This window comes from Ornithorhynchus anatinus, chromosome 3 (assembly GCF_004115215.2).
Source record: "Ornithorhynchus anatinus isolate Pmale09 chromosome 3, mOrnAna1.pri.v4, whole genome shotgun sequence".
Classification (NCBI taxonomy): domain Eukaryota; kingdom Metazoa; phylum Chordata; class Mammalia; order Monotremata; family Ornithorhynchidae; genus Ornithorhynchus; species Ornithorhynchus anatinus.
Genome location: NC_041730.1, coordinates 35354192 through 35373599, shown reverse-complemented (window position 1 = coordinate 35373599; position 19408 = coordinate 35354192). Strand labels below are relative to the sequence as shown.

Sequence of the window (19408 nt, the reverse complement as noted above, 5' to 3'; positions counted from 1 at the left end):
GACGAGTCAAGGATAATATCAACGTTATGGACCTGTGAGACTGGAAGAATGATAGTGCTGTCTACCATCTACAGTGACAGGAAAGTCAAGGGGAGAACACGGTTTGGGTGGGAAAATAAGAAGTTCTGTTTTATATGTGTTAAGTTCGAGATGACGATAGGACCTCCAAGTACAGATGTACTGAAGGAGGGAAGAAATGGGATACTGTAGAGAAGGAGAAAGATCAGGACTGGAGATGTAGTTTTGGGAATACTTTAAATGTAGATGGCAGTTGAAGCCATGGGAGTAAATTAGTTCGTCAAGGGAGTGAGTATAGATGGTAACAACTACTAACAATCAACTATTCTGCTGTCAACAGCCACATAATTCTTTTTCCAATTGTTTGTGAATGGCTTGAGAGCAGTAAGAATGCTGCATTTTTCCTCATTTTTTAAATGGTATTTAAGTGTCAAGCACTGTTCTAAGCACTGGGATAGAAACAGATTAATAAAAACCCTATCCCACGTTTGGCTAAGTAGCAGGAAGAACAGATAGTCAATTCCCATTTTACAACTGAGGAAAATGAGAAACAGAGAAGTTAAGTGACTTGTCCCAGATCACATAGCAAGCAGGTGGTGCTAAAAGTTGGGGTTAGAAACCAGGTCCTCTGAGGTCTAGGCCCATGTTTTTTCCACTAAGTAACACTGCTTCAGTTCTCTCCCCCTCTTTTTTCTTCACCCCCACCTCCCTCTCTGGAGCATGGCACTAAGTTGGAACTCTGCTGCCGTCTCTTTGGCTATAAATTTGTTTAAAATAAAACATTTGTGTGAAGGTTCAAATAGACATTTAAGAAATGGTGAATAGCATCAAACTCAGCATATAGTGAGTTCTATCATAACGTGATTTTATCATGCATTTTGAGTAGAATATAATTACAGAATTAGAAAGCATTCTTACAACAAGCATAATGTAATGTTAGAAAAATGTCTTTGCATCACATATGATGTGAGTACATCATGAGTTTTCTGTGGGAGTTTCTCTGAACACCATGCTTGAGTTGTAGAACTGGTATTCCTGCTTCAATTTCTAATGTAAACATTCCTTGAATTAATTGTACCAGCTCAGATCCTTTTCTGTAATAAGAAACCTTTCCGTTAACATTTTCTGAACAGTAACAAAATGATTTCAATTCTCAGTCATTTTTTTAACTAAATCAGTCTTTGCTGTACCATACTCTCCATAGTGCTTAGTACAGTTTTCTGCTCACAGTAAGTGCTCAATAAATACCTTTGATTGGTGTCTTTTTGACCTCTAATCTCATCACATTGCAATTCTCTAGTATAAACTGTCAGCATTTCACCCGAACCCTAATTGTACTTTTTCTTCTACTTACATGCTGAGTTCTGTGGGACACTCACTTCTAACACCAAACCCTTGCATATGCCATTCATAGCCCACTCCAAGAAGAGAGCCAGGTGGAGAGTTTGACTGGGGTAGGTCAATAACCTAGGTAGCTCAAGGAAGACAGAAACCTCCCATAAAACTTTGGAAGTCAGGTGTCATGAGCCTCCCAGTCTTTAGTGTCTAAGCAACAGTGTAAGTAACATTATCACACAGGTAACTAGCAACATGGCATTCTTAGGGACAACACGTTTTGATCTTTCAACATCAGCTTTCCGTATCTTTAAGAAACTAATCTTTGGACTGCTCACCACTAACAGACAATGTGAACTGGGACTGATCATAAGAAGATTGATATGTTTTACCTTACTGATGACGTAAAGTACCTACCCCAACTCTTCTCAACTTCTTACCTTGGCTTAACTGACACTACTCTATCCTGTGCTCCTTCAAATTCTCTTTCAGAGGTTCCTCTTCTGTATCCCACCTTTTAACTATGAAAGTTCTTCCAGGCTCAGTTCTGGGCCCCTTCTATTCTCCAACAACACCTACTCCCTTGGAGAACACATTCACCCCCACAGTTTCAACTACCATCTCTATGCGGACAATTCCTAAACAAACTCTCTAGTCGTGATGTCTCTTCTTTGCCACATTTCCTCCTGCATGCAGGATATTTGTACTTGGATGTCCCTCAACGCCTCAAAATTAAAATGTTCAAATCTGAACTCATCTTCCCATCCAATCCCTGCCCTTCACTGTCTTTTCCATCTCTGTAGACAGAACTATCCTGTCTCCCAAGCCCATAGCCTTGGCATTATCCTCAACTCATCTTTCTCATTCAACCCATAAATCCATGATTCTACATTCACAACATCACTAAAATCCCCCCTTTCCTTTTCAACCAAACTCTTATGATGCTGATCCAACCACTTATATCCTGCCTTGACTACAGCATCAGCTTTCTCACTGACTTCCCTACTTCCTGTCTCTCCCAACTCCAGTCCTTATTTTACTCTGCTACCCAGATCATTTTTGTAATTAAAAATTAAGTCCATGCCTCCCCATGCCTCAAGAACCTTCAGTGGTTGCACATCAACCTCCGCATTAAACAGAAAACTATTTACCATTGGCTTTTAAATACTCAATTAGCTCTTCTTTTCAAATCATCACCTCACTGATTTCTTACTATCAATCCATCATTTATTGAGCACTTACAGTGTGCAGAGCATTGTACTAAGTAATTGAGAGAGTGCAATATAACAGAGGTGGGTGGCACATTCCCTGCCCTACTATAACTAGTCTGCACACTTTACCCCTCTAATGCCCAAATACTGTACCTATTTCACCATCGACTCCTTGCCCCCGTCCTCCAACTCCCTTTCCCTCCATATATAACAAACCACCACTCTCCCTACCTTCAAAAATCACATCTCCTGACTATTCCCTAACTTCTCCTACTCCATCTCCCTTCTGCATCACCTATGAACTTGGTTGGATCTGTACCCTTCAAGCACTATCATTCACCTCACTTCATATCACCCCAGAGCTTATGTACATATCCATAATTCATTTTAATGTCTGCCTTCCCCTCTAGACTGTGGGCTTGTTGTGGGCAGGGAACTTGTCTACCAACTCTGTTGTACTGAACTCTCCCAAGTGCTTAGTATAGTGCTCTGCATACAGCAAGCACACAGTAAATACCATTCTTTCATGATTAAGTATTCAGCCATTAGAGATGTGGTACAATTTAATGTACAGTAAATTCTAAGTAGTTCTAATTACTGCAGTCTATTTAGATCTGTCATCCTGAAAAATTCCCATAAATTGACTGGTAATTATTCTAAATCAGTTCCAATCTACCTTGTGCTTTGAAATTATAGGTCAATAAGTTTATATCATAAAGTACTATATCCTCTTCTGAAGTCTAGTTAAACAACCATGTAACCATGGTTTCATGCATCTTCCAATTCAAACAATTTGTCAGGCATGAGCCTTCTCTTATAAATCCAAGATGGTGTTTTTGTAGGAAAACGATCTAGGCAACAGTGTGAAGTATGGACTGGAGTGGGGAGAGACAAGAGGATGGAGGTCAGCAAGGAGGCTAATACAGTAATCCAGGTGGGATAGGATGAGTGATTGTAATAATGTGGTAGCAGTTTGGTTGGAGAAGAAAGGGTGGATTTTAGCTAAATCGTCAAGGTGGGACCGACAGGATTTAGAGATGGATTGTATATGTAGTTTGAATGACAGAGAAGAGTCAAGGATAATGCCAAGGTTACGGGATTGTGAGACAGGAAAATGGTGATGCCACCTATAGTGACGGGAAAGGCATGGGGAAGACAGGGTTTGAGTGTGAAGAAAGGGAGTTCTCTTTTGGGCATGTAAAGTTTGAGGTGACGGGAGGACATCCAACTAGAGAGGTCTTGAAGGCAGGAAGAAAATGCAAGACTGAAGAGAGGGAGAGAGATCAGGGCTAGATATGTAGATTTGGGTATCATCCCATAGGGTTAATAGTTGAAGCCATGGAAGTGAATGAGTTCTCCAAGGGAGTGGGTGAAGATGGAGAATTGAAGGGAACCCAGACCTGAACTTTGAGGGACCCCCACAGTTATGTGATGGGAGGCAGAGGAAGAGCCCATGAAGGAGACTGAGAATGAATGACCAGAAAGATGAGGAGAACAAGGAGAGGAGAAAGCCAGTGAAGCCAAGGTTGAATAATGTTTCCAGGCGAAGGGAGTGGTTCACAGTGTTGAAGACAGCGGAGAGGTTGAGGAGGATTAGGATGGATTGAGGCCATCAGATTTGATAAGAAGTAGATCTGTGAGGGGGATTTCTGTGGAGTGAAGGGAATGTAAGCCAGATTCAGTTAGAACACAGTGTTACAAAGTCACATCAGGGAAGGGAGTTTCTTAGCTGAGATGTTTAACTCCAGAGTAGAAAGAGAAGGAACTGGGGTTAATTCATGGAGGCCCTGTTCTATGCAGCACTACAGCACTTAGGACAGTGGAGTAGAAGTATGAGATGAAGTCTCAAGTGTCCTTTTGCTTTTCTTTCCTTCCCTCCTCCTTTTTTTTTTGGCCTTCTCCCCATACTGCTAGATGTATTTCCCCACAAAGAACCTCTTCCCTTGTTTTGGGGTTGAAAAAATTACGCAGAAGAGTGGAACACTTATACAAGCAATTACAGTATTGTGGTGCGTGTCCTTAAGGAGTTTACAGTCTCATGAGGAAGACAAATACCCATAGAACATACAGTAGTTAAGAAGGGATTGTAAGCATAGATAAAAACAAGGAGAACAAGTGGGAACATAAAGAAAACATATTTCTACTTGATAAATGTTTTTAAGAACACTTCCACTGAATGCATGGATTCATTTGTGTCCTCAGAAATGTAAATTGTCCTCAGAAATGTAAACCTCATTAATCAATATCTTTCTATGCATAACCCTTCTTAGCCTTTTTGGGTCTGACTCAGATTTTGTTCTCCTAGCCTTCTTTTGTTATTTTGAAATTCTATTAGAAACTAGTGCAATGGTCACATCAAACGATGAGGGCCTTGGACAATTATTGGGAACTAAAGGAGCTATAAAGCAAGAAATCGTGATAGTAGTGGCAGAGCCCAGTGAGGACAATTACAAATGTTGTGAGACTGAATCAAACCAAATGAGCATGGGAATGTAAGGCAGGAAAATCAGGGAGAATCCCAGGCATAGGTTGACTTCCCACAATTGTTCCATTACTCTCCCCCTTGTTCACACACTCCACTCCTCTATCAACAGCTTGCTCATTGTGCCCCAATTTCATCTATCTTGCTGCTGACTCATATCCTATTTCCTTTCCCTTGACTGGAACTCTTCCTCCATATGCACCAGAACCCCACTCTACTCACCTTCAAAACATTAGTAAGGTCACATCTCCTCAAAAAGGCCTTCTCCAATCAAGCCCTCTTTTCTTTCTGCCTCCTCTATGCTCTTGGATATATGACTTGTGGACATTTGATATTTGCTCCACCCCCAGCCCCACTGCACATATGTATATATCTTTAAATTACTTAAGCATTCATATTAATGTCTGTCCCTCTAGACCATAAACTCTAGAGGTAATGTCTGCTAATTCTGTTGCATTGTCAAGCACTTAGTAAAGTGCATGGATTGATTGATTTCTACTAGGAGGGAAGAGATATTCCTTCTGTTTACCTGCCTTGACAAGACTTTCTCTATGTCCCTTCCACTCCTCCCCAAAGTTCCCACGGATCCCTTGGTAGAAGAATGACAATACATAGAAACATCTGATGTACATATTAGAGATTCTGCTAACATACTCAATGATTTAGGTATAGGAGACTTTGGAAATGGATAGATTTCCCTCTGATTTTGAACTATGTCATCCATTTTCAAATGAGATGAAATGATCACCAGGAAGAGGAGAGCCTAGTGGACTTTCTTCAATATACATGGTGCTTCATACAACAATTAATTCTTTTCATAGCATGTGATTAATCATCTCTGTATAGTAAAAGTAAAAGGCACAACCTCCATGCTTGAGATGGTTACAATTTCATAAGACAGAAAACTCATATTCCAGATTCCAAATCAACTATCACATAACTGCTAACTTGGTTATTATCCTGCTAACTCCAGAAACAAAGGCTATGAACATAATCTATCAACAATCCAAAGCAATATTACTTTTATGCTTCCAGTCGCCTCCCCTCCCAGAACTTTTTAAGAATGTAAAAGATGTAATTTCACCCTATGCATTTGTAATGGAGGTAGAAGGGATCATAGAAACACCCAAAAGGTTAGCACCAGGAAGAGAAGGGGAAAAAGCAAGGGTCATGGATAATTTCCAAAATACGCAAACAGTTCCTAAATAATTTAATCACCTGTAAACTGAGAGATTTGCATTTCCAATTATCTATCACCTATACTGATGCTGAGCTCAAGGAAATTTTGTCACAGTTCACAACACTTATTAGCTACAAATCTGTGCTCCTATGTACCAATCAAATCAAAAACATTCTTTCCAATTACTTCTATATATATCACTACATTCTTAAATCCAGCAAAGACGAATTCAGGCACACACATATGTATATATCCCTTCGTTTGAATCACAAAAGATCGATTTGGTTGCCTTAAATTCCATTGGCTAATATTTTCAGTTACAAAGCCCCAAATCACAAGTGTCATTAGTCTGTGAAATACATATGTGGGTACTACACACAGTAAATCAGAGAGACAGGCTATCTTATGACTTGATAGACATTTGGCATTTGATAGACTATGGGTGCACTGGAAAATGACTCAAGCATTACTTGATGATTTTTCATAAATCACTAAGAAAATCAATTTTCCAATTCATAAAATTCAAGGTAAACTCATTTTCCATCAAATTCTAAGGGCCCTTAGGAACACTTTTGAACTAATATTTCAAATTTCCCAGACACAAGGGGGCCAGAGATGCGCTAGTCCTATCCTTGGATGCAAGAACTAGAAATGTGACCTCACAGGGCTACAGTGATTCCATGATGCCACAGGATTCCTTAAAATGTGTGATATCTAGCTCACTTAAAACAACACAAGTCCAAAGATTATTAACTGGGCAACTAGTCAAAATGATGAAATTTCTTTCCTAAAAAATAAACAAAACAAAAAAAACCCAACCCAATTCCTTCAATTTTGTTTAATGCAGATCTACCAATATCTTCAAGATTAAACTTCTTCTGGATGCTGATGGCAGAGGCCAAATCTTCCTCATGTAGAGATTGTTTCTGGGATACTGGAAAAATTAATCCTGATTCTCCATAATGGATTGTCTGCTTTTGCCCCTCAGTGGCCACAAGTTCAAACACAGGCTATTGTTGTCATTGTGTCAGGGTGCCTCACCACAGATAATAATAATGATAATAATGGTGGTATTTAAGCATTTACTATGTGCTAAGCACTGTTCCTTAGAACAGACGCGCTGGGGTAGATACAAGGTAATTGGGTTGCCCCACGTGGGGTTCCCAGTCTTAAACCCCATTTTACAGATGAGGGAACTGAGGCACAGAGAGGTTAATTGACTTCCCCAAAGTCACACAGCTGACAAGTGGTGCAGCAGGGATTAGAACCCACAACCTCTGATTCCCAAGCTCATGGTCTTTCCACTAATTCATGCTGCTTCCAAAGATTATCTACAATGGCCAGTTGTTCTTTTGTTTCACTGACCAAGAATAGGAAGTTATGCATTGATCAATTCTCATCTTCCCCATTCCTGCTGCAATTGCTAGATGATAAATCAGTGCCTATGTCCATGACAATGCCCAGCCATCAGAAGTTACCAGAATTTAGATCACTGTCAAAAAATATTAATAGAGTCTGTAGCTTTTATCAAGCTCCCAAAGCAACAGACTTACCTCGGCAGATGGTTCCATTCCCCACGTATCCGGGTTTGCAGGTGCAACTATGTCCCCTGACAGTATTAGTGCAGATTGCATTCCTATCACAATCATGCTGTCCACTACCACATTCATCATGTTCTACAGGGAGAAAAAAAAAAAAAGAGAGAGAGACCTCTTAAGTTTGCCGATCTGACATTTGAAAAGTGAGTTAGAACTAATAACAAGGTTATAACAAGGGCTGGACATGGAAAGGAACTGGTTACTGAAACCAGCTGATGCCTTCTTCAGCTTGAGGACACATTCTGGCCAAGCACTGTGCAGTTTATTTATATTGAAGAGGATAAAACTGTTTCTGGTCAGGTTATGTGCATAATCAGGTTTAGTCATGGTGATGACTAAAGTAGATTTGTGGTGTACGAAAGTGTCAGAAATATATTTCTGCATGATCAGTAAGCCTAGGCATAACAATGTGCACACATAGCTAGTGTGCTATAGCTTGGTAAACCTAAAGTTAAGGATCTAAAAATACTTCATAATTTTCTAGAACTGATTTTCAGAGGGTTCAGAAGTCAACATTTAAATAGCTATGGGTTGATACTTGGTATATAAATTTTTAGTAACATATCTTCCATTCATGCTACAACATTTTGAATCTTAGAGAACATGAAAAATAACTTTAAAAACTACCAGGTAGTAATGACTTAAAGTTTTAAAGCCAGAAACTGTAGAAGTCATTATTTTCAATACAGAGCCAGTTCACTCAGTGATATCTTCAGGATAATTCATCCTAAACAAAGGACAATTCAGTTAGATTAAATAGCTTTACATCCTCAACTGCTAGATAATTAAAACAGATCTTAAATATTCCACCTGTCCCAAATGAAAATTGGGGGATTTTTTTTTTTTAAATAGCAGTTGAAAAATATTTAAAATAGAATAGTGTGGCAATGAGAATGTCATAAAGCAATAAATGATTAATTGTGGCTAAAAGTCAAATGGGGTTTGCATTAAAAAATAATGCTTCAGTCTCATTATTTGTATTTATGTTAACTATTTTAAATTTGCTCTTTGAGAATGAGCCATTGAGTAGACTAGACATTTAAAATACAGTTATTTCACTCAGTATTAACTATATTATGTCAAGGGCAAAACACCCTTCTTCAACATGAGAATTGCTGAACATTAAGTTCCTTCAGCATCACCTACAAGCACTTAGTACAACGTTTTGCACACAGGAGAAACTCAGTAAGTATGACTAAATCATATGGCATGACAGGGTTACAGTGATGAAGTCCTGGAATTCAGTTTCCCAGTGTTGTAATAATTATAATAATAATTATGATACTCATTAAACACCTACTATGTGCCAAGTAACATCCTAAGTGCTGGGGTAGATAGAAGTTAATCAGGTCAGACACAGTGCCTGTCCCACATGGGACTCACATTCATCCCCATTTTACAGATAAGATAACTTGGGCAAAGAGAAGTTAAGTGTCTTGCCCAAGGTCGCATGAAATGTGTCAGAGCCAGGATTAGAACCCAAGTTCTTCTGACTTCCAGGCCCATTGTCTCTTCACTAAGCCACTCTACTTCTCAAATAATTGTGGTATTTGTTCAGAATTTCCTACGTGCCAGGTACTGTATTAAGTGCTGGAGTAGATGCAAGGTAATTGGCTAGACACAGTCCCTGTCCCACACAGGGACAGTGAAGTGACTTGCCCAAAGTTACATAGTGGACAGGTGGCAGAGCCGATATTAGAAACCCGGTCCTTCTGACTCCCAGGCCCGTGCTCTATCCATTAGGCAATGTTAATAACATAGTGACACAATTCCATTGGGTGGCTCAGGTAAGAATGGTGAACATCAACAGGACCCACACAGCTGCCATATGGAGAACTGACAAAGATAAGCCAAGAAGGCAAGGTAATAATTTTAAATCAAAAGGAAAACCCAGCTTCAAACAATGTATCATAATAGAAGATTTTTGGGAGATGACTGCGGTGGTCAGACTAGCCTGGCAGACAGCAAATGGGAGAGGGGACTGCTCGCCTCAATCAATGGTTTTAAGAATAGGATACCCAGAAGGCACGCTCAAAAAAATAGAGATAGGTTCTATATGGGAAACAAATCCATTAGCCCATTAACATTACATGCAAACAGTGACAAAGGGTCTATCGGTACTGAATCAGCATTTTCAGCCATATTCACAAAACATAATAATAACAACAACAGTAATAATAAAATAGTATTTGTTAAACATTTACTACGCATCAAGCACTATACAAAGCCCTGGGATAGATACAAAATAACTGGGTTCCACATGTGGTTCACAGTCAAAGTAGGAGGGAGAACAGGTATTGAATTCCCATTTTACAGATGAGGAAACTAAGGCATAGAGAAGTTAATTGACTTGTCCAAGATCACACAAACACGTGGAGGAACCAAGATTAAAATCCAGGTCCCCTGATTCTCAGGCCTGTGCTCTTTCCACCAGACCATACTGAATTGTACTTTCCAAGTGCTTAGTACAATGCTCTGCACACAGTAAGTCCTCAATAAATATGATTGAATGAATGAATTGGTTTTAAAACAATAGTCAGCCCTACTACATACTGATTTCACATGCAATTCTGTAAATTGTATCTAAGTACAAATAAGCAGGTTGGAAGCTTCAGTGGCACTTTCAAAGTGTGAACCAGAAAATAAGTACACCACTTCTTATCCATACCACATTATTGTAATTTATGTAGGCAGAACCAGATTGACAGAAAGGAACTACTATTCTTATTATGGTCATCTCATTGCATTTCGATTGAAGGAGCCACTTTACAGACCTGTCCACTTTTCAATTTCCTGGGAGCACACTTGAAAACAGTCATTACCTATTGGTCTTTTCTTTCAACTGAAAGACACTGAAGAAATCCAATCCACCTGTCCAACAGTGATGAGAGCTAAGTGCTAATTGTTATTATCACATTAACAAATTGTTTTCTTAAGTGGTTCAATGAGACCTTTAAAAGGCTTGAGGAAGCTGCCATCCTAAGTACAAGAGTAAGTTACAAATACACTGTGCCTTAACAGAAAACCAGTGGAATGTAGTGGGAACTCTTCAATGCTGTCCAGAGGCCCTGGATTCTTTTTGGATGATATTTCCTTGGGACTTCTTGAACCTTCAAAGAAGCATGATAGTAATCCTATTGCTCTCAACTGAACCACAAGAGTGCAGCCTCCAGAACGACACAACTGATTCTAAATTATCGCATCCCCAAGGCCTCAAAGATCAGGACCATACTACTGATTCTATATTATCTGGTCCCAAAGCCTTAAAAGTTAGAACCACACTACTGATTCTAGATTGTGCAAGAATCATCAATGCAGAGAATCTAGAGAAATAGGGCCAAGGAAATGGTAAAAAGGCAGAAAAGGAAAGTTGAAATGTGACACTTGTGGGAAATGAATCATTTATGCAATATATGGAGAGGCTCACACTTTCACACCCCCTGGGCATTTTCCCAATAAAGATGACTACTGAAACAACTCCTAGCATGAACTGTCCCACCATTAGGAAGAATTAAGGAAATTACAATAGTCCCAAATAGTACTTTCATCTTTGCCTTCAAACAACCAAATGAAAAGCAAGTTCTTTCATCTGAGAGGCTCAGTCCCATAAGGGCAACCAGCGCCCTGCATATATATCCTATTGAACCGGCAATTGACACTGAGCCTAAGAACAGCTGCAAAGGGGCTGGTGCAGATTCAAATGATGGATTGCAATGGATCCTCAGGAATACATATATTTGTAATTGCCTGGCGATGTAATTGGAGGATGGCTATGAGCAGGGAATGTTTTTGAAATTCTCTAAAAATCTTTAAATGTCACAGGTACCTCCAGGAATGACTCCATCATTTTTCAAATAAGCATCCTACAGATTGTTCTTTAATTTTCTATTGCTCCCACCCACAATCAATGGAAAACCTCTACACATGGTAAATAGGTTAGGCTGCAATGACCGTAAGAATGACTTCAATCCTTCCAGTGCATAAGTTTATTTCCTGGGAGCAAGCATTAACTCTTTCAGACATGTAGGACCATTTAATGTAATGTTGTATGACTAATAGAGACAGGAATGCAATAGATACCTCTTAATTGTGTGAGTGAATTAGTAACTCTCTAAACTGTTCAACAACTTAATTAATTTTGTAAGTAATTTTGAATTCTGGAAGAATAAAGTTAACTATAAATCTAGGGCTGTGTTGGCTCTCAGCAAATTATGTATGTGTGTGGGGGGGGGTATAAAATCATATACATATATACAATTATAGTTAAAGACCCCACTGAGACTGGAATTCATTTGAATGCATGTCTGAAAAGGCAAATTCAAAACCCATAGTTTTGGTTCCATTGTGTGTCTCTTGGTTTATACTCATTTTAAAGGCTGTAGTGCTGGGTATTGTCCTCCTTTTTGTCTCTTGCTCCTTCAAAGTTTGGCTCCCAAAGAGCCATTCCCTTTTTGATAGCATTATGCCAAGGGTCTAGCCTTGGCATTGCCTGAGGCTTCAATTTATCTGGCGCACAGCAAAGTTCATGTCTGCTGTCCTGTGTTGCGGTCTGATGCCACACTATGATTTTGCAAGTGTTCAGTTGACAATGTGCTTTTGTTGCCAAATCATGAGGACTCTGAATATGGTCTTGTCAGCAATGTAGGGTAGTAGAAGTCTTGATAATTTCCACAATATGATCTTTCACCTTTCTTCTGGATGATGGTGGTGACATCTTTGCTATTCTGTGACATTTCTTCAGTGGTCTGCAGTTGAGGAAGCATCTGTGCAAGTGTTTAAGCAATGTGTCCATCCCTGTTTGCAGAGCTCAGTAAACGTCTGCCTTCCCTCCCTCCCTACTCTTGTCCATACTTCACTTTTCTGCCCAGATCATATAAAAGAAACAATCAGTCCACGTCTCTCCACGGTTAGCCTTCCCCCTCCACATCAAACAAAAACTCACTACCACTGGCTTTAAAGCACTCAATCAGCTTGCCCTCTTCTAGGTTACCTCACTGATCAACTACAACCCAGCCCACACACACTTCACTCCTCTAATACCATTCTATTCACAGTACCTCAATCTAGTCTAGCTCACTGCTGACCCATTTCTCATGTCCTCCCTCCAGCCTGGAAGTCCTCCCCCTCCATATATGCTTTATTAAAGCTGCATCTCCTCTAAGAGGCCATCTTCAAGTTGTCTCCTCTAAGAGGCCTTTCACAGTTAGGGTCTTATTTACCTTATTCCCTCTCCCTTCTGCATCATCTATGCACATGGATCTGTGCCCTTTGGACATTTGGTATTTGCCAAACAACACCTTTGTCCATGTCTATAAATTATTTATTTTTATTAATGCCTGTCTCCCTCTCTAGATTGTAAAGCTCACTGTGGGCAAGGAACATGACTACTAACTCTGTTGCAATTTACTCTCCCAAAAGTTTAGTACAGTGCTCTGCACACAGTAAGTGCTCAATAAATATCATTGACTGATTGATTACATCTCCCACTGAGTTGCTTTCCCATTTATTATGTCTCTGAGCTGTGGTAACCGTCCCATGAGTTGATGTAAGTTCCATATCTTCACATATTGTAAGTTTTGTCTGTTGTGACAAATCTCATCTTTAATAGTACAAGTCAGAGAAGCAGCATGGCTTAGTGGAAAGAGCACAGGCTTGGGAGTCAGAGGTCATGGGTTCTAATCCCAGCTCTGCCACTTGTCAGCTGTGTGACTTCAGGCAAGTCACAACTTCTCTGTTTCTCAGTTGCCACATCTTTAAAATGGGAATTAAGGCTGTGATCCCCATGTGGGACAACCTGATTATTACCTTGTATCTAGCCCAGCTCTTAGAACAGTGCTTGGCACCCATACCATTATTATTACCATGTAGAAGAGAACACTGCAACATTGTTGCCATTGTGTTATCATTCTTTTCTTGATTAGGATGATTCATTCAATAGTATTTATTGAGCGCTTACTATGTGCAGAGCACTGTACTAAGCGCTTGGGATGGACAAGTCGGCAACAGATAGAGACAGTCCCTGCCATTTGACGGGCTTACAGTCTAATCGGGGGAGACGGACAGACGAGAACAATGGCACTAAACAGCGTCAAGGGGAAGAACATCTCGTAAAAACAATGGCAAATAAATAGAATCAAGGCGATGTACAATTCATTAACAAAATATATAGGGTAACGAAAATATATACAGTTGAGCGGACGAGCACAGTGCTGTGGGGATGGGAAGGGAGAGGTGGAGGAGCAGAGGGAAAAGGGGAAAATGAGGCTTTAGCTGCGGAGAGGTAAAGGGGGGATGGCAGAGGGAGTAGAGGGGGAAGAGGAGCTCAGTCTGGGAATGCCTCTAGGAGGAGGTGATTTTTAAGTAAGGTTTTGAAGAGGGAAAGAGAATCAGTTTGGCGGAGGTGAGGAGGGAGGGCGTTCCAGGACCGCGGGAGGACGTGACCCAGGGGTCGACGGCGGGATAGGCGAGACCGAGGGACGGCGAGGAGGTGGGCGGCAGAGGAGCGGAGCGTGCGGGGTGGGTGGTAGAAAGAGAGAAGGGAGGAGAGGTAGGAAGGGGCAAGGTGATGGAGAGCCTTGAAGCCTAGAGTGAGGAGTTTTTGTTTGGAGCGGAGGTCGATAGGCAACCACTGGAGTTGTTTAAGAAGGGGAGTGACATGCCCAGATCGTTTCTGCAGGAAGATGAGCCGGGCAGCGGAGTGAAGAATAGACCGGAGCGGGGAGAGAGAGGAGGAAAGGAGGTCAGAGAGAAGGCTGACACAGTAGTCTAGCCGGGATATAATGAGAGTCCGTAATAGTAAGGTAGCCGTTTGGGTGGAGAGGAAAGGGCGGATCTTGGCGATATTGTAGAGGTGAAACCGGCAGGTCTTGGTAACAGATAGGATGTGTGGGGTGAACGAGAGGGACGAGTCAAGGATGACACCGAGATTGCGGGCCTGCGGGACGGGAAGGATGGTCGTGCCATCCACGGTGATGGAGAAGTCTGGGAGCGGACCGGGCTTGGGAGGGAAGATGAGGAGCTCAGTCTTGCTCATGTTGAGTTTTAGGTGGCGGGCCGACATCCAGGTGGAGACGTCCCGGAGGCAGGAGGAGATGCGAGCCTGAAGGGAGGAGGAGAGGACAGGGGCGGAGATGTAGATCTGCGTGTCATCTGCGTAGAGATGGTAGTCAAGGCCGTGAGAGCGGATGAGTTTACCGAGGGAGTGAGTGTAAATGGAGAACAGAAGAGGGCCAAGAACTGAGCCTTGAGGAACTCCAACAGTTAAAGGATGGGAGGGGGAGGAGGCTCCAGCGTAGGAGACCGAGAATGATCGGCCAGAGAGGTAAGAGGAGAACCAGGAGAGGACAGAGTCCGTGAAGCCAAGGTGAGATAAGGTATGGAGGAGGAGGGGATGGTCGACAGTGTCAAAGGCAGCAGAGAGGTCAAGGAGGATTAGAATGGAGTAGGAGCCATTGGATTTGGCAAGAAGGAGGTCATGGGTGACCTTAGAGAGAGCAGTCTCAGAAGAGTGGAGGGGACGGAAGCCAGATTGGAGGGGGTCTAGGAGAGAATGGGAGTTAAGGAATTCTAGGCATCGATTGTAGACGACTCGTTCTAAGATTTTGGAAAGGAAGGGTAGTAGGGAGATAGGACGATAACTGGAGGGGGAAGTGGGGTCAAGAGCGGGTTTTTTTAGGATGGGGGAGACATGGGCATGTTTGAAGGCAGAGGGGAAGGAGCCCTTGGAGATTGAGTGGTTAAAAATAGAAGTTAAGGAAGGGAGGAGGGCAGGGGCGATGGTTTTAAGAAAGTGAGAGGGAATGGGGTCCGAGGCGCAGGTGGAGGGGGTGGCACTTGCGAGGAGGGAGGAGATCTCCTCTGAGGATACTGCAGGGAAGGATGGGAAAGTAGGGGAGGGGGTTGTTGGGGGGGAGGGGAGAGGCGGAGGGGTGACTTTGGGGAGCTCAGACCTGATCGTGTTGATTTTCGTGAGGAAATAGGTGGCCAGATCATTAGGGGTGAGAGATGGGGGAGGGGGAGGAACAGGGGGCCTAAGGAGAGAGTTAAAGGTCCGGAACAATCGGCGGGGGTGACGGGCATGGGTGTCGATGAGGGAGGAGAAGAAGCTTTGCCTGGCGGAGGAGAGGGCAGAGTTAAGGCAGGAAAGGATAAATTTGAAGTGTGTGAGGTCGGCTTGGTGCTTGGACTTTCGTCAGCAGCGCTCAGCAGCTCGAGCATAGGAGCGTAGGAGGCGGACGGAGGAGGTGATCCAGGGCTGTGGGTTAGTGGAGCGAGAGCGGCGGAGGGAAAGGGGGGCGAGAGAGTCGAGATGAGTAGAGAGGGTGGAGTTGAGAGCGGAGACCTGATCGTCGAGAGTGGGAAGAGAGGACAGGGCGGCAAGGTGAGGCGAGATGCTATTGGAAAGACGGATGGGATCGAGAGAGCGGAGGTCTCTGTGGGGCAGTAGCGAAGATTTGCAGGGGGAGGGAGTGTGAGAGATGAGGCAGGTGAGAAGGTTATGGTCAGAGAGAGGGATTTCAGAGTTGGTGAGTGAGGAGATAGTGCAGCGGTAGGAGATGACGAGATCGAGGGTGTGACCGAGTCGGTGAGTGGGCGCGGTATGGTGGAGGAGGAGGTCGGCAGAGTCGAGGAGGGATAGCAGGCGGGCGGCAGAGGAGTCGTCGGGTACATCCGTATGGATGTTGAAGTCTCCAAGGATCAGAGTGGGCAGAGAGAAGGAGAGGAGGAAGCTGAGAAAGGGGTCAAGGTGGTTGAAGAAGTCGGAGGTGGGACCGGGAGGGCGGTAGATGACGGCGACAAGTAACTGGAGTGGGTGGTAGAGGCGAATGATATGGGCTTCGAAGGAGGGGAAGGAGAGGGAGGGGGGAGGAGGGATAGTGCGGAAGCGGCATCGGGGCGAGAGGAGGAAGCCGACGCCTCCTCCCTTACCGGTGAGTCTGGGGGAGTGGGAGAAGGAGAGGCCTCCGCTGGAGAGATGACAGTAGAACCGTCTCTTTTGTAGCCAAATCAAAAGAGCATGGGAAAACTCAGTTCCCAATCCAGCTCTACCACTAGCTTACTGTGGAATCTCAGCCACAGTTTTGTCATATGTAAAATTGGGATAAAATAGACAATGAGTTTTGGTTCACTCAGTCAGTCAATCATATTTATTGAGCCCTTACTGTTGTGCAGAGCACTTGGAAGAGTACAATGTGACAGTTTAACAGAGTTGATAGACATGTTCCTTGCCCACCACAAATTTACAGCCTAGAGGGGAAGCCAGACTGTGCCCAGTCTCATAATCTTGTATCTACCCCAGCACCTAAGCCCATATATATGCATTTAATAAATGCTGTAAGAATTATTACAATTATTATTCACACCTCAGAGGTACTATAATGGCCTGAACAGGGCTATATAATGTCATGAACAGTCTGTAAGAAGTTTCTAGCTTGTGGTGGTCTGCATTGCACTGGATCACTTTTACTTTGGCATCACAGAAAATGCCACACATTTGCTGTAATTTAATTTGCACACCAAAATGCAAGTTCCTAAAAGCCTCATTTTTGTCTGCAATTCTCAGGTGCCTCAAGATGCTGCCGGTGCAATCAATGTTTCACAGAAAATAAGCCTTTTATCTCCAAGCCATTTGCTCCAAAAGAGTCCTGGTGTTCTTCTTTTGCTTGTGCCCAGTGTTTTGACAATTGCCTGACAATACAGCATCATGGAGAAATGCCCATTCATTGTGTATGCTAGGGATTGCAACTTGATTTTCTATTTTCAGTAGAGCTGCTGTAATGCTGTGGCAGAGTTGTCTGTGGGTGTCTTCATTCCCCAACACTGGCTACAAGATGATGGTCAGAAACAATGGCAGTTTCTCTCACAGAATGTGTGACCATCACATCCTATTTCCCACACTGCCCTGTGATGAGATAATCTCTTTGATGCCAGTGATGGAAGTGTGGTTTCACCCATATGGTTCTGTACTTTGCTGCCAGCTAGAGCACAATATTTTAGATAGCCAGTTGATGACTCATATTCAAAGTAAGAAAATAAGTGTCATTTTGCTTGCTTTACCTACAGCATTACCTCTGTCAGTTTATCGTGGTAACAGCTAGCAACCTTCTTGGACTGTGCAATTAATGGAAAATATTTCTGATCTATATACTGCCTATCAAGCAATGGAGGGCTGCAAGAATGGACTTTCTGACTTACAATCAATGACAGATTGCAGAGGATTCTAGATGGCAGAAACTGGGGAGCATGAAGAAAGAGGGCCGATAGTGTTAGCTAAAGGGGGGGGAAGGAACATAATAGCTGCAAATACCATGCGATTAGAGCCGTTGGTCTGGCAGACACATCTTTAAGACACTGTGGAAATAATGGAAATAAAGGAGCTTGAAATATTAACCAAAAATTTTCTGTGCTACCCCTCCCTCACTGGGAATGGAAACATTCCAACAGGAGAACCATCTAGGTCATTCTGCAGGTGGACAGGCTTATCAGGAATCCTTAAAATATCTGGCAAATGTGGACATCAAAAGCTTGCAGGAATTGTTGGCTCTTGGCATACTGCTGGACAACAGACTGGAATTGGGGAAGTGTCCTTGAGGATATAATTTAATAAACAAGATGTGATGAACCAATTAAAAGAAAATAACCAAAGAGTCCTGATGAGTTAACCACAAGATCTGGACAGTAGAGCAAAGGGGTTGCAAGGTCCCTCTTTGGGAGAAAATTTATAGACGTCAGTCACACAGGGCAGAGGCAATTGTACGGGGGTACTAGGAGAATGATAAAGATAAGAAAGACAAAGGGGAGGAACTGGGGAGTCTGATAACACTCTACATGGGAAGGAAGAAGGAGATATAGCTAACAGGCAGTGATGGCTGGCATCAGCCCTTAGGTAACATAGGTGGGATTAAATGGTACTTAAGACTTCGCATGCCGTGTTGTGTTCTTTTGTGTTTCCTGTGCAGTGCAGAAGGATGTTCTGGTATCATGGTCTGATTCTGATTGATGTGAGGATTTAATTCAGGCAGAAGCTTAGCACTAGAGACCTCCTGTGGGTTGGTTCCTGCTCAACTGGTTTAATAGCAGTACTATTGTGAGGTCACTTCAGCCACAGACTTATTGCACTATATTATATGCATGAGAGAACATACATACAGAACCTTATAATCTGATAATCAACCAAGCAGATTTAAATGAGGGGAAAAAATGACCTTAAATCATCTACACAAGTTCAGGGATACATGCAATGAGTACTGAGGTCAAATGGGAGATTGAGATAATTTATTAGGGAAAATCAATCTGAAAGAATTTTTGGAATTAAAAAATGTAGTATTAACATACTTGGATGCAACTTCAGAAAGAGAGGGGCAGATGCCCAGAAGTGCTTTCAATGCATCAGTGGTATTTATTGAGCACGTATTGTGCACAGAGTATTGTACTGAGCACTTTGGAGAGTATGGTATAGTTGATAGGAGATTACACCCATGAACAAACCAGAAAATATGGTTAACCTTGCTTCAGTGCAGGATAACTAACTGGGGCAGTCACCGTAAAGGATTATTTTAAAGCCAGGTCCCGTCTTCAGAGCAAG

At 42.4% G+C, this 19408-nt stretch overlaps 1 protein-coding gene across 6 annotated transcripts in view; it reads right to left on the bottom strand.

Annotated features, from left to right (window-relative positions):
• Nucleotides 1-19408, bottom strand: part of NELL1 (neural EGFL like 1) — a 522694-nt gene that overhangs the window by 186164 nt on the left and 317122 nt on the right. For all 6 annotated transcript variants that reach the window (XM_029061630.2, XM_029061636.2, XM_029061634.2 and 3 more), the window contains one exon: nt 7780-7902. In XM_029061630.2, coding sequence (XP_028917463.1) covers nt 7780-7902 — 123 coding nt within the window. The remainder of the gene's footprint in view (nt 1-7779; nt 7903-19408) is intronic.